At 40.8% G+C, this 25,417-nt stretch overlaps 1 protein-coding gene across 4 annotated transcripts in view; it reads left to right on the top strand.

Moving 5' to 3' along the window:
• Positions 1–25,417, top strand: part of kcnab2a (potassium voltage-gated channel, shaker-related subfamily, beta member 2 a) — an 86,018-nt gene that overhangs the window by 33,712 nt on the left and 26,889 nt on the right. For 2 of the 4 annotated variants that reach the window (XM_034218983.1, XM_034218984.1), the window contains exons 2-3: positions 54–221; positions 2,406–2,447. In XM_034218983.1, the coding sequence (XP_034074874.1) occupies positions 145–221; positions 2,406–2,447 (119 nt within the window). In that variant the 5' untranslated portion in view covers positions 54–144. Of the gene's footprint in view, positions 1–53; positions 222–2,405; positions 2,448–24,338; positions 25,360–25,417 lie in introns of those variants that run through there. The other 2 variants (XM_034218985.1, XM_034218982.1) reach the window with 2 other exon arrangements.

Raw genomic sequence — 25,417 nt, 5'->3', positions numbered from 1 at the left:
GTAAATAAAACTTCCATCTTAGACTGACATTCGTGTCTCTCTCTCCTGTCCAGAGGCCCTGATTGGTGATCAAGTGTAGCCTGTGGTCCCGGTGAAAGAACACCACCCCCGGCAGGCTGGCCACGCCCCCTCCCTCCTGCCTCCATGTATCCTGAATCTACCACAGACTCCCCCGCTCGCCTCTCCCTCCGACAGACTGGCTCCCCGGGCATGATCTACAGGTGAGTAAATGGGCGGGTTTTATTTACAAAGACACAACATGTTTTATAAAATTGCATGTATGTCCATTGGCCAGTTACTAAGGATGTATCAATTAACAAACTATTTTAATCAACATTTTCATTTAAAATGTCACCAATTATTGTTTTAAAGTAGTTCATTTAATAATTAAATCTGTTACTTTACAATACACCTTCCCAAGGTGCTTGCTTGGTAAATGCAACCAGTAGTAAGCATTCTCCATACTGTGCAAACTGAAAATGTAGGTGTGTTCTTGTCTCCATCAACTAAATCCTTCCTGTGATCATAGATATTTATATTACATTTCTATAAGGCCCGCAAAATAATAATACATTTGCAACCACCAATGATTACACAAACTGTCTTTGTAAATAACTCATACCCAGGCACAATTGTTTGGATCCATATTTAGGAAATTGTGATTCTTTTTTGAACATGTTCATTTGTGGAGGTTTACCTATATTCCCCTAACATCAACATTACCCTAATAAAGACAGAAACCATCTCTTTGTGTATATACATTAAGGACAACAAAAGTACTTGCAGTCACTAACTGCAAAAGTAAGTCTGAAAAAATGTCCCAGAAATGAAAACGTAGGACAAACCACACAGGGCATCTGCAGACATATTGCAGCATATTTCATTTTCATTTGTCTCAATAGCGTTATATTTAACCTGCAGAAACAGCACGTCCATTCCTTATGTAGAGACTACCCTGCACTCTAAGGTTTCACCAGCATGTGGTGCCAATGACCCATCATCTCAAAAAGCATCTGTTCCACTCTTCTTCTTCAAGCAGCTTTATGGCAGTGTTTCATATTACCTCCACTCCAGCCAGATGGGCTGCAGGGACATCTATCGGTTTGGTGATTCTTTCCTGAAGTGATTTGACAGCTATTGGTCTCACAATAACACATCTTGGCATAACATCTGATTTGCTTTCACTTGATGTGATGTGAGACATAAAGAGAAAGTATTTTCCCTTTACTAGCTTACACCAACTACTTTTACCTGGTTTTTAAAGAGCCGCCCCATACAGCCTGGCTAACACAAAGAGCATAGAAATCCTGTCAAATATTGATAGTGACAGTTATTAAATAATATTTGTTGTAAGTATTACGTCGGATATATAGCATTTTTTCTGTTTTGATGGTTGGTTCAACATTTGGGATTTTGTATTTCTGTGTGTTTATTTCATTAAAACCTAAATGTTATAATGCACATGTCTCTACAAAAATATTTTGAGGTAAGCACTCCATATGAAAGACAACAGGAATGGGTTATCAATGATGATTGCTTGTCAAAACACAATAGCTTTCTTTCAAGGACAAGGAAATGGTCAGTGTGTTTGAAAAGAAACCTCTTGTACTGAAGGAACTCAAAGATAACAACTTGTGTTTTTGGCACACATTACATTTAGAGACTGAATGGACTGCTGGCTTGCTCTTGTCTGTAACTTAGAGCCAAGCTAAACTTGAAAAGACACAATCATCTAATGTATATGTACAGTATAAAATGATTGCTTATCTATTGTACATTATTCTCATTTGATTAGAGTATAAGTGATATATCCAGGTGGACGTAGAAATAGAGTGGTGCAGTGATGACATCTTTTTGTAAGCCGACCAAGAAGCTTAAATTGCAAGGGCTTCCTTAGACAAAAATACATTAAACGTTAGGGTATTTACTGACGTGTTTTGTGTCAAATCTTGACCATTTCTTAAGTTTGTGTAAACAATAGACCTTTTAATAAGAGATCAATCAAACAACACGTTCAAACAATCTTTTTGAGATGAGCGAAATGCTAACTAACTTCTGGGTTATAGGACTCATTCCTGCACCACTTTTGTCTTCAATGCACCAATAACCTTTTCAAGTAGTACTATCATAACCATTTTTATTAGCACTATGCAGTGATTATGATTTATGGGCATTTGCCCTGACATTTCCTGCAGGTTTTGTGATTACTATATTTATATCAATGTGTCTGTGATTTCTAATGCAGAATTTTCTGTTTCCTTGCTTTACTCTCTCACATTTTTTAGCGTCTTTGGCAGTCAACACCTTCCTGTCTGTATCCAATTTTCCCAACTACTAACTTCTTTCTTTTCCTGCTTATATTAATCAAAGCTTTCCTTTTTCCTCCTTTCCCCTAATGTCTTCAGCGCTCGTTATGGCAGCCCCAAACGACAGCTGCAGTTCTACAGGTACCTGTCTGTCTCTCTGTTTGTTGTTGCAAAGCGGGGGTTTTCAAGAGAAGGCTTTTGCTTTTTTGGTTTTGTGTGTGTGTGTGACAAGTGTTTTTTTCTTCCTTATGTGTATGTATTTATAACACTTTGTGTTTTCTGTTTTATTTCACTATAATAACCTTGCTGTGGACACTGTGTGGTTCTGTCATTTAAAACTATACATCCATCAATAACCCTCTGCAGCATAGATAACACTCATCATCTTCTATTTAGCTGGCAATGCATTATCCAGCTTAAACCTGATAGGGGTGATGATGGATTGTGTTGCAAGGTTGCTCGCAAAAACCTCTGAATCAACAATAACTGTCTCATTTTAATGTTATGTCTTGTTTTTTTTCACAATTTCTTTGTTGCAATGAAACTTGAGACACCTCGTGTTCCTGTCAAACTGCAACTTGTGACCAAGAAACTCCTTACAGAACTGATTTCGAGACACTTTTTCTTCTACCTCGGCATGATTAGGCAGATAGTAATTTCCTTTAATAATAATTTCTATATGAAACTATAAACCTTTTGGACCTCAAGGGAGTTGAACCGGATCCCCAGTGTGCGAGATGAGACGATGTTAGAGTACGGCTGCTGTACTCACTCCTCCTGTAGTGTGGCTTTTAGATGGTCAGTCTTTCTGCTGCTTAAAGTAGGATCATGTTTTATGCTCTGATATCAGGCCTTATTCTGCTGATCCAGTTATAAAAACCCCTGACTGTGGATGTGCCTGTAATGAGCTCACTATCGGATTTTTCTCTTGGCGCCTTGCACATTTCTGGCCTTTTAGAGTGCAAACCGTCCCACTAGCTGCTCCCCTGGCCTACTGTGTATGAGGGGGATCGATTAAGACCCCTTTCTCCACCCATCTCATCAACCTGACTGGCTGATGCTGGGAACAGAACCTTTTTATCCTTTTCATTCATCTCAACAATGTATCACACAATGTGTATAATGGCTACTACACTTGGTGCTACTCACCAGGATGCAAAGGAAGTCTGAAAGTAGCCTAGTTAAAGTCTACAATCTTCTACCCCACCTCATCTTAGTGATAATTAATATTTATTTTCATCTGTTTTTCTGAATGATCAAGCATGAGATGTAGATCTGTTCTGTTATACGTGATCTATTAAGAGCCAGTTTGGGTTTGTTTTTATTATTCTGTATTAAGAATGGTTTTAGTAAAGTATTTCCGTCACTGGCTATCGTAAAACCATTTGATCGTTTTCAGTGGACTGAGTGCTGTACAATGGTGAAGGTAGTTGACTTCTAACCTCTCCATGTCCCACGTGTATGGATTAGGGAAAAATACTTAATGTACTGAAAAAAACATACTTTAACGCATCCCAAGTGTCATAGGATTATGTGTCATTTAGAGATGTTACGGCTCGTAATTCAACATTTTGAGCTAGCTGATTTTGGTTTTAAAAAACATTTTAAGGGTGGTAAGGTCTCAACTATGAAAGCCACATTTTCACTTGTAGAACTGATAAATTGATTTCAAGAAAAACATGGTTTTACTAAATGGAGAATAACCAACATTTAGGAAGTTTAAATATTGTTTTCTCAGTAGCATCACTCGTCATATATCAAAATAGCTCACCAGACGGTAGAGTCTTGACAAGTCTAAAAAAGCAATAAATATAGTTTTCTGTAAAAACAAATAAGGCATTCATACTGTAGGTATCAAAGGAAGATCTATGCCTTACTAGTTTATTTTGTCATTATGAAAGTGAAACAGGATTTAAATGGCATTCCATGTTGTACCTAAGTACCTTTTTATATGTACAGTCTACGGTGATTACACAGCACCAAAAGTATGCAGCTGAAGGCAGATGATGTGCTTTTAGTGTATTTGTTGAGATATTGATATGGAGTACTTATTACTGACAAATGTGTCTGAAGTCTGGCTATTATTGTAATATAATTGTATACACTTATATAAATTATACAGATACACATTAGTGTCCATTAGTGTAAATTGTCAGAGATGACGTTCATCTCACTTTGGAATGCATTTCTCTGTGTAACTAATGAGGCCAGTAGAAAGCTTGGTGCCTGAAATGTCTCCGTTGAGTCATTATTACAAGAAAACCTCAGATTCTGACCTTGACTTGAACACAATGCTGTGATGTGGAGATGCAGCGAGGCACACTTAACCGGTGGCCATTTCATGATTACTTGTTTAGAGAGAACTTGAACATTATCGGTGTTTATTTGTTCTTGTTGTCTGTGTGTATGTCGTAGTATATGTGTGTGTGTTTCATGTGCGCACAACACATTATTGTCCAGCTCTTATTATTCTTTCCTCTGGAACAACAATCAGAGGCTTTTAGTGCAAAAGCTCTGGTGAATAATTCAAGGCTGATATTATTTGCTGCGGTTGGCAGAAACAAGACGGGCCACTAAACGACATAAATGGATTTCTTCCACGAGATCTCACAGGGAGGGGAGGTGGAGAGGTGTTGGTTGTGGCGCTAGAGTATGGTCCAAGTGGTCAGGGGAGGGAAAGAGATGCACTCTCTGAATCACTAATTGCTTTAGACGTTTCCTAGTAAGACACTCCCAGTTTGGGTGGACCCGCTCCATCTCTGTCTGCAGTGTGTGTTTATAAGAGCAGTCTGCCACCCGCAACCTCGCTCATGAGCCGACCCGCAAGAAATCGGGTGAGTTTGAGGAGAGATTGGCTTTCATGACCACACAAGAAGAGCGTTTGCGTGAGTTTTGTGTGTAAGGGGTTGGCAGAGTGATGTGGATGCATGCTGCCTAGCTTGAAGTCTCCTCCTTTATTTGGATCTTCTGTCTCTGAGCGAGGAAACCAGCTGTTCGGGAAATAAATTGAGAATTTGTTGGAGAGATTGAAGTCATGTCGTGTTGGTGTCAAAGGTTTGACAATCTTTTCTTCTTCCATGTTGGAATTCCAAACTGATGTTTTTGGAGGGTCTCTGCAGGCTGTATTCTGTAGTAGATGTGTTAGATTTATTATTGGTTAATTATCACCTAAAGACATAGCTTTATGTTAGTTTTATGGTAAGAGTGTACCGTTTTGTACAGAGGCAAAGAAAGTGATGATTAAGATTTGTTGACTTTTAAACAATTAGTGAAGCTGAGTTGATGGTATGCTTCAAACCTGCAGTGAAATATAACATCCTCATTCTCCGGTTGTTATAAAGGTACTCTGTATCTACAGTTAACCAAACTGATCAACAAGTATTGTTGATGGCAGAGATTATAAAATACATTCCATTTTAAATGTAATGTTTATTTGAATTCGCATGTTGAAAATCCTTTTGTTAATATTTACCGAATAATTTGGCTATAATCACTAAATCATGACTATAGGATGCTTAATATATCTAAGAAAGAGATGTTCCTGGAATAGACTAAGCATTTGTTTGAAAAGTGTTTTTGTTGCTGGTAAAATGTTTTCAAGCTCCTACTACAATTGTGTCTACAATCTATATTTGAATAGACGTCGTATTAAGAGCATATGGGTGCTAAATTACAAATCATCTGGAGTTTAAAGTATTATAATATTAATAATGTATTAATATACAATTTCAGTCTCAGCGTTATACAGTACATTGCCTTCACTGAGAAAGCAGCTATGTTGCAAGTGCTCAGTATTGCACTCAGCATTAAGTACCTTCTTGTATTGATGGTGAACCTGTCTCAGTGCTGCCCTCTGTTGATTAAATCAAACACAGCACTCTGTCAATTAGAATCTTAAAGGTATCAAATAACCTGAGCAAAAGTACATTTGTTTTTTAACAGAAGAATGACTAATAAATGGTCAAAAGGAATACTTTTTGAAATGGAAAACGCAGTCGCTTTAGGCTCCCTGAACTCCTGAACCTGAAATGAAGCCCAACTGTAGATTAAAGATCGATGACATCAAAGTGCATATCATGCCGTTGTTTTGGGATTGTTTTAAAGCTTGAGCCAATCTGTTTCTTCCAGTGCAGATAAGCTTGTGTGCCTTTTTGTGGGAGGCACTCAAATTGAATTGTGGACTACCACTCTCTGGCCCTTGGCTCTTCCTCTAACTCCAGTCAGAATCAGAAGTGAGACCAGGTTGTCCCCTCGTGCTTGGTGCATGTTTGAATGCCTCTTCTTTGCAGATAGCATGTGTCCTCTTAAGTCCTGCTCTTTAATCACCAGCAAGTCACCTGAATGCTCCCTATCAGTGTTACCCTGCCATTGTGTACCTGTGAGGGGAGGGTGGAGTGGGGCTCTGTTGTGCGACTCTGATTACAGGATGCATGCCGTCCCAAGCAGGAAAGCTGTTTTTTTTTTAGGAGCAGGTGCTATTTAAGGAGGTGGCTGTCCTCTGCGGTCTCCTCACTCCATCTACTGTAATCTTAAGTGCACGGATTGCCTCAGCATCACAAGTTGAAGGAGTTGGGGGGGGAGCATGTTTGCAGGAGGGTATGCAGGTGCCTCTGGGGGGATTCCGGGCCGGAGCAAGTCCAGTTACTGTCCTCCTGAAAACCTGCAGATCCCCAAACCGGCAGTGCCAAGCGGGGTTCGAAAAAGCAGCAGCAGCAACAGTGGCAAGATGCTGGCCATGACATACAGCGACAGCATCCGGAGCGGGATCAACCGCTACCACTCGGACCAGGGGCTGAATCAGCCCCCCGCCAAGCCCCCTGACCCAGTTGAGCTGCAAAGAGTCCGGGAACAGAGAGCCGCCGCTCAGATAAAGAACATGGAAGACTTCCTGAAGATGAATGGCCTGGCCCTGGAGGAGTGTGTGTCCTATCAGACAGGCATGAAATACAGGTAAGAGAGGGGCAGAGCTGGACAGGGACTCGGATACAGCAGAGACCTCATCAGAGGTGGGGTCCGAGAACCAGCAGCTTTCTTAGTAGATACTTCTACTGAACAGGTGTTTTTGTTGAGTTGGCCTCAAATATTACTATTTTGTTCCTCGGCTGTTTTTTGAATACATGATGCTGTCATCAGGCAGTCAGAAGATCAGGCTCATCCGTCTCGTTGTCATTACAGTCTTGCTCTGTCCTCTATTCAGACTGCTCTCTTGCAAAGGTACTGGGGCTGAGGTTTTATTTTAATCATCTAGGTCGTTGGCATATTTGCCCAACTACATTGGAAGGACAGAGGGCTCCTTAAGGAGTTACCTGGCCCCTTAAAATCTCACTCAGACTGTCTTTCCTGTTTCCCCTTAATCATGAGGTTACTCTTCCTGATTTTCTGGTTTCTAAATTCAATGTAGGATTTTAAATATTCTTTTATGGATTGAAAAGATTCAGCCATTTCTTAAGATAAATAGAAAATTACAATTCCATTCTCACAATTCCACTTCTAATGCTTCAAAGTGTATTAAAGACAAGGCTATTGTTCTTGGCTCATTTCATATAGTTGTGTTGGAGATAAATAGCTTTCATAGACATACGTATATTATATGTATGACTTATTTATTAAACTTGTCAGTATGCCAAGCTTTTGTTCATAAGTCAAAGACTATATCTGAAAAGATTACTTATAGATGCACTAATAATAAGTATGGAATGAATGCATCAAGGCACAATGCTTATTGTTACAGATAGGAGATACAATTAGATACCTATGCTCAATTTGTTTGTGTCATCAACACAATGACAGCAAACCAAACATCTTAATTTACAGACTTTTGCTTTTCCAAGGATGAGGTCGCGCAGCAGGCTGAGCGGCTGTTGTGTTGTCATTGTTGTGGACATGGATAGCCTTCGTCACACACAGGCATGGCTGCTGTTGTTTTTGACTCAGACCATTGACCAGAATGCAGGTATAGCTGGCTGCTGTTACCAAGTCTGGGGTGTCTTGAGTTTTGCAGTCGTCTACAGGCAGTGTTGTGTGTCACCCCCATGCAAGCATGTTTACTCGACCGTAGTTGCCTCCCTGTTGTGTCATGCTCAATCACTTGCCCATGACGGGCTTGGGTTCAGGTTTGCGAGCACGCATTTAGAACGCTTAATATTTCAAAGAACATACCTGTTTTATAACTTAAACCTCAAAAAGAGCCTCCTACAGTAACCATTAACACTGGTTGCTTCAATAATACTAGAGCTAAGTATCAGTATCGTGTTGTTTTCCTATTTTATCTAGTGGATGTATTAAACAATATTAGTGTGATTTCTCTCTTTTCTTTGCATTGTATTTAACCATCAATATTTGTTTAACATCAGAATAGTAGCTCATCCAACAAAGTGAGTCCTCCCGGGATCTGCTGTTGTGTCGTACCGTAACCGCCTGCAAATCTGTAATTAGTGCTGCAATGGAAGTACATGCGACCTCTGACACAAACTCATCATTATTTCAGGAGTGAGGCAGGCCAGCTTTGCTCCTAAGCTAATTGCCGTCTCTTTTTCCAACAAACAAAAGCAAAATGGTTATTTTCAATGAATTTCCCTTAAATATTAATCCCCATTTCTTATTTAGCCTTAGTTATTATAGTTTATTCATAAGTAGCCTGACACAAAAGTGTATTGTCTGTTTTTTGGAAAGATAAGGTGTGGTGCTCGCCATAGCCACTCATTCGCAGACCCCATGCTCATAGAGACACACACTGAGTTTTTGAATGGGAGTCTCCCTTCCTGGAAAATAATGATATACTATACAGAGAACCATGTAAAAAAAACAACATGAAGGCCCATATTTGAGCAAGTGGTCATTTTTTTATCTTTAGGTTATTTAGGATGGCACTAGAGTGCTTGCACTAGAGTGCTTGCACATGCATTGCTTTGATCTATTCTCCTTACCAAGCGTAAATAAATTGTTCTACGTTAGTCATTGTCTTGAGTCATCTCCTTTCATCACAAGTTAACCTTCTCACAGATATCTATCAGAGTTTAATTATTGTCTTCCTCTCTTGTTTTTAACACTGCCTTGCTCACCACTCTGCACACTTACACATGGCACTTTTTTCTGGCAGACCTTTGGTGAGATATTAGTTTGCACCACTAGAAAAACTCTAAATGGGTATAGTAGACACTACTTTAACAAGACATGATTCATATTATCTTATCTAATACTCATATACTAGTGCGTCTGAGTAATGATATTCCTGATCATGTGGTTTTAAGGTGGTAATTATTATTTAATTCAAATTAAGTAAAAGGATTGCCCTACTTCCATCATGTCTTTTGAAACTAAACACTCCCACTCTGCAGGTCCATTTAGACACCAGAAAACGTTCCGTAGTGTCCATGACGTGCGGCTGAAAGAACCAGGCAGCGGGTAAAAGAGCCAGCTTCAGTTCAGCTAGGCGAGACAGGAAGCCTTGTGTCTCCTAGAGGAACTATATGGAGGTTGACTGGAGAAGTATACATTTCTGGAGTGACTAATGGACATGGTTATAATGACCACTAAGATGTTCATATTTGCGATCCCGCTCTCCACCAAAACTGTTCTTAATGTACATTATGCCTCTTCAATTATGACAAGCCTTGGGGTTCACAGATGGACATATTATCTCCCAAAAATAGTTTTATGTAATGAAATATACCTTAAAGATTGAGAAATGTTTTTGATGCCATTGATTAGACACATAGTCAGTTATTTGCAGTAAAGCATGATTTAGTCGTGGTAAGGCCACTAGGGGGCAGAAACACATTTAAAAAAGCAGACAGGCACAGTCAGCTGCACATCACAGGCTCAGCAGTCATTGCAGCGAACTCAAGCCTTATTTTTGGGGGAAGTGTATTGTGGCTTAATTAATTTAAGGCTACAATATGCTCAGAATTTTTTCTAACTTTCCTTCGTTTTCATTAGGGTTTAACTTGCTGATCATTAAGCCTAAGAATAATTCTTGGCAAAGGGGAATGTCTCTTTAGAAGGTTATTTTAACTGTCCGAAATCAAGTAGTTTTAATGACTTAGAAGTAGGAGAAGCAGCTCACATTTGGTAAAACGCAACTAAAGAATGACCGACAGTTTTTCTTTAAGACTGAAAGGATTGTCTAACCAAATTGATGGATATTATTCATTTGTTGCTCAAGATTTAATCACAATTCAAGCAAACACTGCCAGTAATTCTAACAAACAATACATCTGCTTTTGTCTTTCAGATTTCCTTTACCAAATAAAACAAAAAGTATTGCAGCAAACACATAGTTAAACTTTGAACATCTCTGTTAAGCAACCTGAAGCTGATATATTCTCAACTAGCAGAATGCACGTTACCATGTAATATTCCTTAATAACAGCTGATCTCCACTAGATGGTGCCAATGTTCCACTTTAACAACTCGTACACTTTCCAAATGCCTCCCACTGCACTCGGTGCCATAACGTTTTCACTGAGCACAGCGAGTGCAGCACTCTTTGCACTCCTACACTGCTGGCATCACTAATATGAATACTTTTCTATTGAGCTTAGCCTGCTATTATAACTAGTCCAAAAGATGACTAAAAGCATGTGAAATAGCAGCCCTGTCACTGGGTGGCAGCATGAAGGATTGTCTGTCGTTTCTTATCTAAGTTGCCTCTGCTTCAAGGCGTCACACAGACTTTCTTTCATAACATCCTACAAGAGACATAAATCGCCACGGAGACACTGTACACTTATATCTTTCTCAATCTCGGCAGCCTCTGCAGCATGTGTCAGCCCATGCAACTGTGACATTTTTCTTCAGGCGATCCCCTGCTCCAGAGCTACATTTAGCAGAAGACTGAGTATCCACAGCCCAGGGCCGCCCCTGGACAACTTGGGGCCCCAAGCGACATTGTGAGATGAGGCCCCCCCCCCAACCGACAGGAGTGAACACATTTTTTTGGAAACAAAGTAGGCTACTTTGCAAATATAGTTCCTGTTTATTATTATTATTATCAACACAGTTACTTTTTTATACAGTGAGGTAAATGGTAAATCTGCATGTATGTCGTTCAGTATGCGTTTACAGGTGAATACGTCTGCATTTCCTGCCAAATACTAGCCTCAAAAAGATTAAAATATAATTAATGCAAATAAACTACTTCTACTAATAATAATCATAATCAATTCAATAATATAAATACCATATTATTTTATTATAATATAGTTGTAATATATTCAAGACAAAACATGCTTATTACATGCTCAAAAACTGACATTTCTTAAATCTGTATTCTAGTTCCCTCTGTCAGCAATGTATCAACAATAGGGGTGTAACGGTACACGTACCCGTACCGAAATTATTCGGTACGGGCCCTTCGGTTCGGTACAGGTGTGTACCGAAGTGTACCGAACGAATATAACGTTAAACGTAAAAAATTGAGAACGTGAACAACTTTTTGGAAGTAATCTCAGGTGCTGCGTCGCAGCATTCAGAGTAATTTGGTCACATTGGGTTCAACGCGTCATAGAGCGAGCAAGTCATTTCATTGGATGAGAGGCATACTATGAGAGCTGGTCAGAGGGATGCGTTCAAATGTAGTCAGTAATTTGAGGAACTGTCGAAAATTAATGGCGAACGCAGATAAAGTTGAGCTCGAAAATCCTCCAGCATCATTGAAGTCTCCGGTTTGGGAACATTTTGGTTTCGCAGTTACGTACAAGGATGAAGGACAAAGACAGGTGGACCGAACCAAAGCTGTTTGTCAGCATTGTTCAACTAAAATTGGTTACGCGGCTGGCAATACATCAAACTTGCACACTCTTGAAAAGGCATCACCCGAACGTGAATATCACCGGTACCAAAAGTAAAAAGACTGAAGTGCAAATCCAACTCCCGCTAGCATTTAAGCCTCCACCACTCGCAGAAAGTTCAGACCGAGCCAAAGCTATTACAAACGCCAAATATCCTTATGTTGCCATGTTAGCAAAGCGCTACCTGGCTGTATCTGCTACCTCTGTCCCTAGAGAGAGGGTGTTCTCCACAGCAGGAGACATTGTTAGTGCCAGCAGATCTGCCCTTTCGGCAAGCAATGTGGACAAGTTAATTTTTCTTTAAAAAAACATGAAAATACAATGACAAGCAAGTCATAATGTCAAACTGGCTGCTTAGGAACTAGTACAGTACAGTTCAAATACAGATTATTTCAGTTCATCGAAAAGCTGCACCCTTAATGTTTATTTATTATATTTTGTATTTATTTGAGTGAATATTCACAGTTTAATAATAATTAAAAACCCAAAACTAATAGTTTATGTTTTGTGAGTACTAGTAGCCTACAGTAAAGTTCAAATACAGATTATTTCAGTTCATCGAAATGCTGCACCTTAATGTTTATTTTATTATATTTTGTATTTATTTGAGTGAATACATTATTCACAGTTTAATAATAATAAAAAAAATATATATATATATGTTTTGTTCTGTGAAAAAAAATTCTGCTGTACCGAACCGAACCGTGACCAAAAAACCGAGGTACGTACCGAACCGAAATGTTTGTGAACCGTTACACCCCTAATCAACAACTACACACACATTTCTATCAGTATTTCTCTGTGTTGTGGTTGACATGATGATGACTGCTAGGAGTTAAGGGGAGAGGCTGAGCATCACCATGAAATGTGCAAATTGACATACAAATGAATAAAAGGGGAAAAAATGCTCCATGTTTTTTAAGCTGTAAACTTTAACTGTTATGTAAGCCAACTAGACAGACAGTTTATCACTCTTCCTCCTGTACATTAGCATTAGCAGATAAAATGCATAACATACTTGAATGAATGTTAAATAAAGAATGCTGGAAATAACTGCATCTCCATTAGCCTATATGCTATACAGAGACTGCCTTCTTCATGTCGTGAATTGCAGCTGATGTTTTTTGGCAATTGGCAAAAGTTTGACATTTGACTTATACAACATTCACAAGTTGTACATTTGACTCATACAATAACCCACCTTCGAGTGATGCTCTAGTTTCTTCATGTTTTGTTTTTTTCCCCTCTTGCTTGCCCCGGACTGAAACTGTCTTTTCACCGACATCTCTTCACCTGCACTAGTGGCCGTATCAAAGCCGTGATTGGTCAGATGTCGATTCATTGCAACGGTGTCGGGTTACAGACGTGCTCCCCTTGTCACCTCTCACTCTAGCGTGTCAGCGGAGAACCGCGCACAGCAGCTGAGGCCCTTTGGGCGGGGCCCCATGCAGCTTGCGTGATTGGCCTGTAGGGAGGGGCGGCCCTGCCACAGCCTAACCTGCTCATCCATTTTAAACCTAGAGCCCACTGCCTCACAGTTATGCTGCATCCACTGTATGTGAGCTGCAGACGTGTCTGTGCTTCACCTTTGCAGGAGAGGGAGATGATGTTTAGGTATTTGAAGTGATGTTGGATATTAGGTTTCTAGTGGTGACCTCTCCAGTTGCTTTTTGAGCAATGTCTGGCTGGTGAAGTCTGACAGCTTGTCCAAATGTTTCTGGTCAGAAATGTGTGTGGGCATACGAAGGGGGGAACGCTAGGATTTGTTTTGGTTTTGTTGTATTTGAAATTAAATATTATGTAAGGCATCTCAGAAAGATGTCCTCATGATGCCAGTTGAATGTTTAGTACTTAGTTTGTTGATTCCTGAATTGACCATGCGTGTAGTTTTATCTGAAATGATACCACAGAGGACTGCACTTGAGTTGGTGTTATGGTCATCATTGGTTACTACTGATTCACAATGTTGCAACTTTTTGATATGTAAGCTTTCTTTACTTTGATGTCTAGATGTATGTCGAGAATTACAGGAATAAACGTTACACAAATTGTAGCCTTGTCATACAAGTAGTTACAGTTTATTTTATTTGACAAGATGCAGGTCAATTCTTGATAAATAGTTTATCTTTGTAGTGCTGCTCCTTCCAGTGATTTCTGTAGTTATACTGGACAACACGTGTCTTGTTCTTGCCGTTTCCTTCCTTTAAGAGCATCTTTATAGCTGCACTCTCCTTTATTACACTGCTGAACTTCAGCAGGAAGCACTGTTCGTCTCTCTGACTGATAATTCTTTACACTTATGTTAGCATTGCTCTTCCTCACATGTACTTCTATGCCTTTCTGCATTAACCATGTTGCTTTTTCTTGTCTGAAAGAGTGTGTGTCTGCGTGTTAGTGTGTGTCACTGGACTGCAGGGGGATTGCTCTGTACTTTATGAATACCCAGTAGTGACAGGAGGTAGGAGGCCCGCTCCGCTCTTCTCACACTCAGGCTTTAGAGTTGTGCTGTTGTCGCTTTGGATCCCATGATAGTTTTTACCTAACAACAATCAAAAAAGGCACATATCTCCTACACTGTCCAATACCCTCTCTGAATAAATTGTGACATTTTGTTCACATAAAAGTTCGGCTAGGGCCAAGTATTTTTCTTTCCTTCTCTATATCAGAATGTTCTGCCTCAGTTTTGAGTTTTTGGGGACTATCTTTCAATAGCTTTCATGGTAAATGCGGTTAGTGTGGCCAGTGTCTGAAGCTATTCCCATGAAGAAGAACATTTCACCAAAGCTTTTAGTGCATTTCTGTGGATTTATGGTCACTGTTGCATATTTAATGCAGAGGGGAAGTTTTCTATTTCATGCTTTAGAAATGCAGCAAGAATCAGATCCAGAGTTTGTTTGATTTTCCTGTAAACATAGATTATGTTTAAATATGTAAACTTACCTAATCTTTAGCTGTTTCCACATTTACTTTACTTGCTCAGTTTTGCATTTATACTAAACTATCTTCTTGCTCATGGTACCTTCAGCTATTTATTTTCTTTATAGTAAACCTTATCACTCTGACTGAATCCAGTTCTTACAATATAATGTCTTACTGTATTGATATTTACTTCAGATCGTTTCTTTGTAGTGTTGTTGGAGAATTCAGAAGGTTTGAAGTAATTTGACCTCTGAGCATGTTTTGGTCAGCGATTTACCAACAGCAGTCCTCATTATAATTCGTTTTTATATTTGTACTGCTTGAGGCCATGCAGGCCAACATAATCAATAGCTGAGAAACAAATAGGAATCATCTGTTTCATGAGCATACCTTGTGTTGTAGGACCATCACAATTCTATGATCAAATGGCATTTGATTGGCATGTAACCTATGTTTAAAATTCAAATAACTTCGAGCTACACTTTGTTTTATTATCAGACCTGATAACGGATTGATCCCTGTGATATACCACATATGATTTCAGAAGATCACAAACGAAAACCCACATTTTGATCCTGAATTACTGTTGGGAAAATTGGAGACAATCCACAGCAGAAATACCAGCCGTTTATCTTAACATCTTCGAAGAATGACCTTAGTGTGTATACATGTAAATACATTTTTTTTTTGGAATTACCATTGCAGTTCCAAGAGCTAGCAATCACATCTTCTCACTGAAATCACCTGCAATACAAAGCATTTCTGCCCAGCAACGCTCCTCTGTGTGAACCTTAGGTATGATAAATGCACACTGTCAGGCAGGAGGATCTTCAGTTCCACAGAACATATTATTCTGCTTCCTCCCTTTCTTTAGATTAATAGGCGCTCCAGAGTTATTACATCACTGCTGTTTTGTAATGGTCTAATATTTTACCAAACTCACATTGTGTGTTCATTTCATTGCATACTGTTTCAGATTCATGTTTTCATTCTTAATCATTTATCTGGCTGTAGTGAACCATGACATATAAAATTAACATAACAAATATGTTGTTTTTATTGACAATTTGAACTATATATAAAATAACATCATTTCTGAAAATAGCCAAAGGCAAAGTAACAACTATATTACATAATACCAGGGTTTCCCCGTGTGCTATTTTTGATTAGCTCAGCTCTCCCGCTCTGTTAGATGCGTCAGTGGGAACAGCTGAAACTCCTCCTGAGCCCTGCTGTCTGCGGGGAATCTGTCATGTTCACTGGAGAATTATGATTACCGCACTCGCTGTTCACAGATGTGACCTGCATCTCTTTTCACTCATCTGTTTCTTCAAGAATTACCAGAAAACTGAGGCAGGATTTACTACAGATAAACCTAATGTTCAACATTATTTTATTACATCTCCTCTTATTTGTTTCTTCTTTTAAACAATTTATTTCCTTCCTATCAGCAAGAGGATGAGTATTTATTTGACTTGTATAAAGATAACCTACAACAATTGTTTCTGCTTCATTTAGTTACATCCTCGATACAGTGATGAAAGAGTCGGCGGTTAGAAATGTTTAGACCAGGCCTCAGGATGCATTAAGCTCCTAGAAAAGCATTAGCACATCTGTCGATCAACACTGTCAATCTGTCTGACCTCGCATCACTTTCCATTAACTCTCCTAAGCCTTTTCCCCCCCTCACTTGCACACACACACACCACACACACGCACACACACGCACACTCCTCTGCCTAGCCACTCCCATCTCCGGGTTGCTATCCTTTTCACTCGGTTACTCAAATCCTCACTAATGCAGTTCAATTAAACCCTCAGTAAGTGGAAGTTAAACCTCCATTGGACTGCTGGCCAACAGTTACACATGATACAACTGTGGTCATCCTCTAAAGCTGCACTAACAATTACTGCCTGTAACAGTCAACCTTGGCCTTTGGACTCACTTTCTTATGTAAATGGTAAGAGATGTCCACTTAAGAAGGCTGAGCTAAAGTCAGATGAAGCCGTTGAGTATATGTTATTCTATTTACCGGGCTTAAAGGACTCTTTCCTTTACGATATTATCCCTGTTTACTTGCAGATTTCAAGGATTCCATATCAAAGGGTCCCTGCAGTACTCTCTACAGAGGGCAGTAAGCCAGAACATGTTCTATTTGCTAGGACAGATCGGGCCTAGTACCCCACAGCAACTCTGCATGTCAGTTGATAGGTCAATCCCTGCTCGATGGTGGTACCTAGACAGCCCTTAAAATTGTGAACAAAATATTCAAATTTGTAAGCCCCTTCCTCTTTTCAGCACCTAAGGGCGTCTTTGTATTTTGTCTATGCTCACTGTAGGATTGATTCAAAGAGCCAGTGACTATTTTTAGAGCCTGCCGCTGTGGTGTAGGATCATCGTTCATGACAGTGCCCCACAGTACTGTACCTCTGTGGTCACAGTTGTTCTGACGCTTTTGTCGATGAAAGTTCAGTAGTTGTCTTTTCCCTCTCGCCACTGAGATGCTAGCTGCAGTATGTGGGCTGTAAGCTGGAAGAGGTCTGCTGTCCAAGCAGAATCTCTCGTCCTGGGGATTCATTATGATACGGCAGGCATCCTCAAACTACCGACTCCGGTCCGGATCCGGACCGAACCACCACTGTCTCCGGACTCTGAGCAAATTATACTTTTCATATGTATTATCTCTCTGTATTATATGTGAGACATCGCCACAACGCATTCGCAACGAGTCAAAATTCTCCGCTATGTCCACTGCAAACAGCGCTCTGCATGTCTGACTGTTCCACTGTGTTCCACCTGTGTGTGTCAACGCTTTGGTCCAATCACATTCAGCATCCAGTCAGCGTTTTTTTCCCCCAAACAATCTGCGAATCAGAGGCACAGTAGGGCGGGTCTTCGCGGAATGCGGGTGGGAAAAATGTGTGTGTCTCTTTCAACCTGTCTAAGTCAGAGCGAGAATTAAAAAAAAAAAAATTCAGAGCGAGAGTTAACAGCTCATCTAGTTCCATCTGTACTGTAGCTAGTAGCCTAGTTTCACCTACCGGGGTGGCAACTGACACCCTAAAAATAGGCCTTGCCACCCCAGCTGCCACCCCAGTTGGCAGCTTTGTTTTGAAAGAAAAGTTGTGGCTCATCGGACATTTATGAGAGAAAGTCTCTACTGTCCGAGTGCAAGTGAATGCAGCACAAGATGCACGTCATGTAACCCCTCCCCCCGGTCCTGGCGCGAGCGTGGACATACGATTGGCGGCGATTTCATTTTGAACTGGACGGCGCAAAACGAGAAGCATTCGGACCCAAGCACTGAAGGAATGAGGTATTTGCGGTCTACACTGACAGAGAAGAGACTGCCAGTTTGGCTGTACTCAGCATTGAATCAAAACGCACTAAAGCTGTTGATCTTAATACCTAGGTATCAGGCTTGATGATTGTCTTACTTTTAAACTTCATGTCAATAACCTGCTTAAAAAGCTGAGGGTTAGACTAGGTTTCTTTTTCAGAAACAAGTCCTGTTTCTCTTTTGAAGCCAGGAAAAGGCTAGTCACTGTGACCTTTTTACCTGTGCTGGACTATGGTGATTTGTTGTATATGAATGCACCTGCCTATTGCCTGAACAAGTTAGATGCCGCCTATCACAGCGCACTGAGATTTGTCACAAATTGTAAAGCACTTACTCATCACTGTACCCTGTATGCCAAGGCAGGTCTGCCATCACTTACTGTAAAGAGGCTCAGTCATTGGTACACGTTTATTTATAAAGCTTTGTTGGGTAAACTCCCGTATTATATCTGCTCTCTGATAACACAGAGAGTTGCAAGCAGCTAATGTCTGAGATCGCATGATGTAGTATTGTTAGATGTGCCAAGAGCAAGGACTGTTTTACAGTAGGTAAGACAGCTTTTATGTGCGCAGCAGCTCCACTTGCTTGGAACAGTCTTCAGCAAGAATTGAAACTGAGCAATCTCATTGCTCTGCATGTTTTTAAAGCTAGGCTAAATGAAATGCTCGTTGATACTATGGCCACTTGTAAATGTCTAACTATGTAAATGTTTCCTGTAAATATAATGTATGATGTCCTTTATTGTTTTATGTTTCATGTGGAACCTATATGCTGCAGGTCTCCCTTGAAAAAGAGATCTATGATCTCAATGGGACCAATCTGGTTAAATAAAGGTTTGAGATGAGATGAGATCTTAATACGTTTGTGAGGCGTTTTGCTGAACAAGATGGTAATCGCCGCATTCAGCTGTAATAGACATGTCAACTTGATGCTCTGCTCACGGATGAGCATACACAACTATTAAGATGATGACCTTACGTGTGTAAATATATTTTTTTCTTTGAGGGGGTCTGCCCCCAAAAAACTGTTTTAAGTCCTGAGAAAGTCAAATCAGACGGTGTGTAAAACTACACTGCCCAGACAAAAAAAAGTAACCACTTTGATTGAACTAGGCCAGTAGGTAAGGACTTTCCACTGGATAATAACTGCAGTATAAAAGAATGCATGACTGAAGTGATGGAGACCATGTTGAAGGCAAACAAAAAGAGGAAATAACAGGTAAAATCAAGCAAATCCCCCTCTCAGATTCCACAGCAACCAGAAGAACATAAATACTGGCTGGTGATTTGATTCATCAGCTTTGTGATGGAATAAAAAATGCACAGTGCATTTCCTTAGCTGTGGGTGAGTCCACTGACACCACTGACAATGCTCAGTTGCTGGTGTTTGTGAGTTGTTATGATGAGGCAAAGGGGGAGTTTGTTGAAGATGTGTTGGGCCTGACGAACCTCAGTGGACACACAAGGACGGAAGACATTTATAAAGCAATAATGGGAATGCTGAATGAAAGAGAGTGCAGCTGCCTTTATTCATAACTGTGCAGCTCTTACTCTGCGACTCTGAGGGATCAAGCACAGACACAATAACAATGAAAACTGCTGCATACAGATTATTTTTGTTTTTGCAACCTCGTGTTAAGAATCTTGTTGCAATTGTTTAAAAGTTTGAATGACCGTAATAAACGGACCTTTGTCTTATTGAAACATTTATTTTGGACCTTTAAGATTTGTATTTGAGTACCCCTGTGATACGGCATCATTGATCGCCAACACTCCCTCCCGCTGCAAGCATAACAGGGGAAAAAACGCCAATGATTTGAAGTGTGTGTTTTTGCAGCTTTTTCTCTAGTATTGGCAGTAAGGAATTGAGTATTGTCAAAAAATACGATACATTTGCTCTTCTCATTTCAGCTGTATGCTTTGCTGAATGGTGACTTTTTACCTGAATATCTGTCTCCTGTTTTTCACACACACGCACACTCCTGACAAATAGTACTGTCCGTGAATTTTACTCCGCTGTAGTCGTGATCACTGAAACATGCATGTTCTGCTGTTGGTCTCCAGCTCTTCTCTCCTCCTCCTCCTCCTCCTCCTCCTCCTCCTCTCCTCCTCCTCCTCCTCCTCCTCCTCCTCCTCCTCCTCCTCCTCCTCCTCCTCCTCCTCCTCCTCCTCCTCCTCCTCCTCCTCACGCTAAATGAAATGCAGGGCCCTATCAGTGCTCTGCATTCGCTCACACTGATTGAGTGTCTGAGATGGGTTTTAGCAGCTCAGTAGATTTTCAGATAATCGCAAATCAGGCGCTTAACCAAAGCAAGCAGACGAAGGCCGTGACTCAGGAGGACATTGTGATAGATAGTATGTGGAGTGGGAGGAGATGGATCTATTTTCTTTACATTGAGATTTGTTCAGCAGTGCTATCTAACAACCAGCTGCTGGGTCCAGCACTAACAATGGGTTCCGATAGAATTATTTGGTTTTCTGCTGTTAAACTGTTCCCTTTGCATTGACATATAAACTACTTTTTATCCTAAAAGAACAGTCGTGCATTGGGTTGAGTCACCCTAATGTGCGCACCCCAAACACAATGTCGCTAATTAGCAATTTAACAGCAGACCTCTGAGGCATTATGTAAAGACCAGAGTTTCCTATTTTTAGTTCAGCATCCTTTATGACTGATTTATCTTGTGACTAACAATTCATTTCTAATTTGCTCCAGTAGACTGATGAATGAACACAAAGCACCTCATAGTTCAGGCCAGTATTCCCTCAATAATAGCCATTGAGAGTGTGCATGAAATACTGAATGAAATTATACATGTGTAAGCATTTGTTCAGATTGACTTTGACTCTGCGGTCACCCGCAGGCTAGAAAGCCATGTGTTGTCTGCAGTGCAATTTGATGTGTCACGCAAGTGAAAACTTCTGTGATGAATTAAACACGGAGGTGATTTATGAAATATGCTTGTCATACAGATAAAAGACCTCCCCTTCAGGAATGTCAAGACTGCGCCGCATGAGTGTTGTTAAGAGGGCAAATGTTAAACAAGGTCGCAGGTTTCTAACATAATAATAATAATAATACATTTTATTTCTATAGCGCTTTTCTTGAACCCAAAGACGCTTTACATTTGGGAGGGAGGGTAGACAAACAAAACAAAAACAAAGCCAAAAAGAAACAAAGAAGCAAAACAAAACAGAAAAGCAGTCAGGAGGAAGTTGGTTGAAAGGGGGGGTTTTGAGGCGGGATTGGAACAGGGTGAGGGACTCAGACTCACAGAGGTATTGGGGGAGGGAGTTCCAGAGCTTCGGGGCTGCCACAGAGAAGGCTCTATCCCAGAAGCTCCGGAGTTTGGCCTTGGGGATGGAAAGCAACATAGACTGATTACGAGTGGACACAGTCAGCATGATGTCACCCACTGTGGACAACTGCTTTAAAGCCTCAGGTTTGGCATTTTGGGTCATCACCATCATGTTTTCTTTCAAACCAAACGTCACACTAGAGGGTCTAGTACAACAACAAGAACAAGACCTTTTTTGGCCAGCTAAATGTTACAGTTAATTTTGAATAACTGTAAGCACATTGTGAAAACGTTGACGTTCTGGGACGAAAGTGCTAAACGCACCAAAAAGGGGCAACACTGTGGTAGTGACCTGTCAATCATAGGGTAGTCATGCCCCAATAATATGCTGTATTAAAAAAACATTGTGCTGAATCGAAGAACACTTGAAATGTGCAATTCAGACAATAAACTCATTAGGTAAATCTCGAAGTTGTCATTTTTTCATATACTTCTATTCTAACAGACTTTTTTTGCAACCAGTGGAGTCGCCCCCCCCCCTGCTGGCAGTTAGAAAGAATGCAAGTTTAAAGCATCATGCAGTGGTAAACTGTCAGTCATCTTTAATCATCACCTCTTCTGTTCATCTAGTCTTTTCCCCCCCGAGCTATAGTCAAGTGAAAATGGAATGCATGCTGTCAATCTAACGAAAGTTGGCAGATGTGCCTGCTGTGATTTCTTTTAAATAGTAGCATGTGTAACGGACATGGTTCATTGGATTTAGCAGGGTTTTTATTTGCTCACTCTGTTGGCGTATTTTCTAGGCAGTTCATAGCTCCTGATTTATTGGTGCATGTGGTGTTATACCATTTTTAATTTGATATATTTTAGAGGATTGTTGAAGTGAAGATTATGAATACAGTCTGTTGCAATGTGGTTTGCATCTAGTGATGAGAGTCAGTCAGCTGAGGAAAATGCCAGAAAGAGCGATATGTGAAAAATGTTTGTTCTATTGATTCATTTTGGTGATGGATCACTAGTCTGTCGGATGATGCGTGCTTGTATTGATTGATTACTGTACCTTGCGTTGCACAACAATCGATAGATGTGTAGATTTTCAGGTGCAGATAAATCAAGGGTCAACAAAGGATTGATAAGGTTTAGTAATGACAAGAAATCAGTCGTCTAGTTGAGTAACGGTGGAAAGCTGTGGCGTTGTAGTTGAAGCGTTAACAATAAACTTTAAGACGAAGGTTGTATGCAAATAAATATAATTTATTAAATCCCATTGCTTGAATATTTTAAGGCGTGCCAAAGCTAGAGATTTGTTAAGCTAGCTTGGGCCGTTTCTCAGGGTTATTATCTGGACTTAGCTTGGATCATAAGCCTGATGCTGTGTGTCTGCCTCCTGAGCTGCTGTCCCTGGCCCCGCCCACTTCTCAGTAACTTCTCTATGTCACGACTCCTGGGGGCCCTGGGACAGAGCTCAGTGGATCGCTGCATCACGTTTCCACTGCGCTGGTACTAAGTGCATGGACCCTGTAGGGTAAAAGTCTGCCAGGTCAGACTGCTCTCATGCTCAACTGCTTTGTTGGAATTAGCAAAGAGCAAATGGCATCAGCCCCAAAATGTGTTCCTTATCACCCTGACCCAAAGTGCAGGACATAACTCTGAAAAGGTGAGGAGACCCCATCCATCTCGCCCATATGTTGCTTTGGCTGCCGCTGTTGAGACTGATACGCAGCCGCATTCCCTCCAGCGCTGGTTCAGAGCATTCAAAATGAAGTCTGGAGCTTGGCTTCTCTGCTCCCTGCACACAATAAGGAATTTAAATCAGATTTCCGTTGGATTAAAACACCTTTCCTCTCAGGGTTGTATTTAAGTCCAGGAGACCAAAGGTCATAGCTCCAAGAATAGAGCTGTCTGTTAGCGACAGCTTTCTCACTTGATTCCTATGATGGAGGTGTCTTTTTCTTTTCTTCTTTACTATACATGTCTGCTTCTGATGGCATCTCCTTTAATGACCTCCTTGGCACACACTCTGGTCCACACAGATAAGCGTCAGTATTATATTACTGGGAGCGTGTGTCTAATCTACTGTCTCTTCAATCTGCAGCCACTGTTGCATTAAGTCCAATTACTGTACTGTGGTGTTTACTTTCAACCCTTCAACCATTATATTTCTACTACACAGCTCTCGTAATAATGCTGCTGATGACAAACAAAATCATGTATCCTACTACCTTTTATTTATGTCTTTGGTCAGTTGAAGAATATGCAAGAATGAGTCATTTCTTTGAATCACTTCCAAGTAATGAAGCAGTGTAGACAAACCCAGCGTCTCAGACAGCCCTGCCTTGGACATTTATTGTCACAGATAAAGTTACATAATGAATATTTTATGGGCAGTTGAACATACCCACGTGAGAGCCCACTGTCCTGGGCCATAGGCTATTGCAAAGTCCTGACCAGTGAGCATTTAGCTTCCTCCTTTTTCCTTTGACAGACTAAACTAGAAAGCACACTGCAGGGCAACAGACAGACAAAGAAGAGCTCCAAAATGAGTGATTTACGCTGCTGTAGCTCTCTTCATATCCCTCCCACCATATTCCCTCCCTCTTTCTCTCTCTCTCGCTCTCCCTCTCTCTCTCTCCTCCCGTCTCTTGCCACAGCTTTACGCTGAGCACAAGGCATACAGATGCAAGTTTTACCCAGTCTACAGTCAGAGCTGGCAAGTGAATATGAGGTTGCCCTTTTGCTAACAGGCAGTAGTAGAGGTTAAATATTCAGCAGCCACGCAACTGTCAAGGCGGACTCAGAAGGGGAGATGAAAACCTCCTGGAACTGTGTGTTTGTGTTTTATTTTCTCAATCTCTTTGTGTGGATCCAATCGTTTCCACTCTTAAAGCTTGGCAGCGAGAGGTGTTATCTCCAGCACTGAGCTCAGCTTTAAAAGGAAATTGCAAGACTCTAATTCTGCCTGTCAGCTCCTGATGAGCCTCTGATTAAAGATAAAGCGAGAGGAGGACACCCGGATGAATCAAGGAAAAACTTGCAGAGGGATATTCACACACTGCTTTTCCTGGACTCTAGTTTTTGAAGATTTTGATTTTATTTATAGCTTTGAACTGAACCTGCATTTTATGTATCTGCTGTGATTGCACACATGTTCCTCACACCAGCTGAGAGAAATGCTGTAATGTTGTGCTTGATTTGGACTTTCTTTGAGAGGATTTAGGTTTCACCTGATCAGCGTTCCTTTACTGTTTGAATACATTCTGATCTTACCTCCCACCCTTCTGCCGCTCTTTTTTTCTCCTGAACATTGTGCGCTGGTTAGTCACATTAGCGACTGGGCAGACATTTCTAACGGAGGCACAGTGTGTGAGGCTGGACTCGAAATCGTTAGGGGATCCTCAGACTTTGCGCCTCTGGGAGTTTGTCTTACCTGATTTAACCAGAGGAGAGTGTCATTAGAGTTTCCACAATTGGGACGGCCGGCCAAAAGCCAGGATGCAGGTGTCATTAGTGTGCACGGAACACCGCGGGGGAGTCAGCCGCACCACAGAGGAGCGGCTAAACCGCCAGAATGCCAACAGCCCCAACACAGGCACCCGCAGCAAGTTCAGAGCCGTGGCCATGGTGGCCCGCAGCCTGGGACAACTCTCTGTTCAGAGTGTGCCTACCTCCAGCGAGCAAAGCATCAAGACTGGCATGAAGTATAGGTAGGGCATGTCTGATCTGAGACCTTAAAACTTATTTAAAGTATTTTTAATTAATCTT

Source organism: Gymnodraco acuticeps, unplaced genomic scaffold (assembly GCF_902827175.1).
Source record: "Gymnodraco acuticeps unplaced genomic scaffold, fGymAcu1.1, whole genome shotgun sequence".
Classification (NCBI taxonomy): domain Eukaryota; kingdom Metazoa; phylum Chordata; class Actinopteri; order Perciformes; family Bathydraconidae; genus Gymnodraco; species Gymnodraco acuticeps.
The sequence above is the reverse complement of the archived record's forward strand: the minus strand, read 5'-3'. Positions and strand labels throughout refer to the sequence as shown.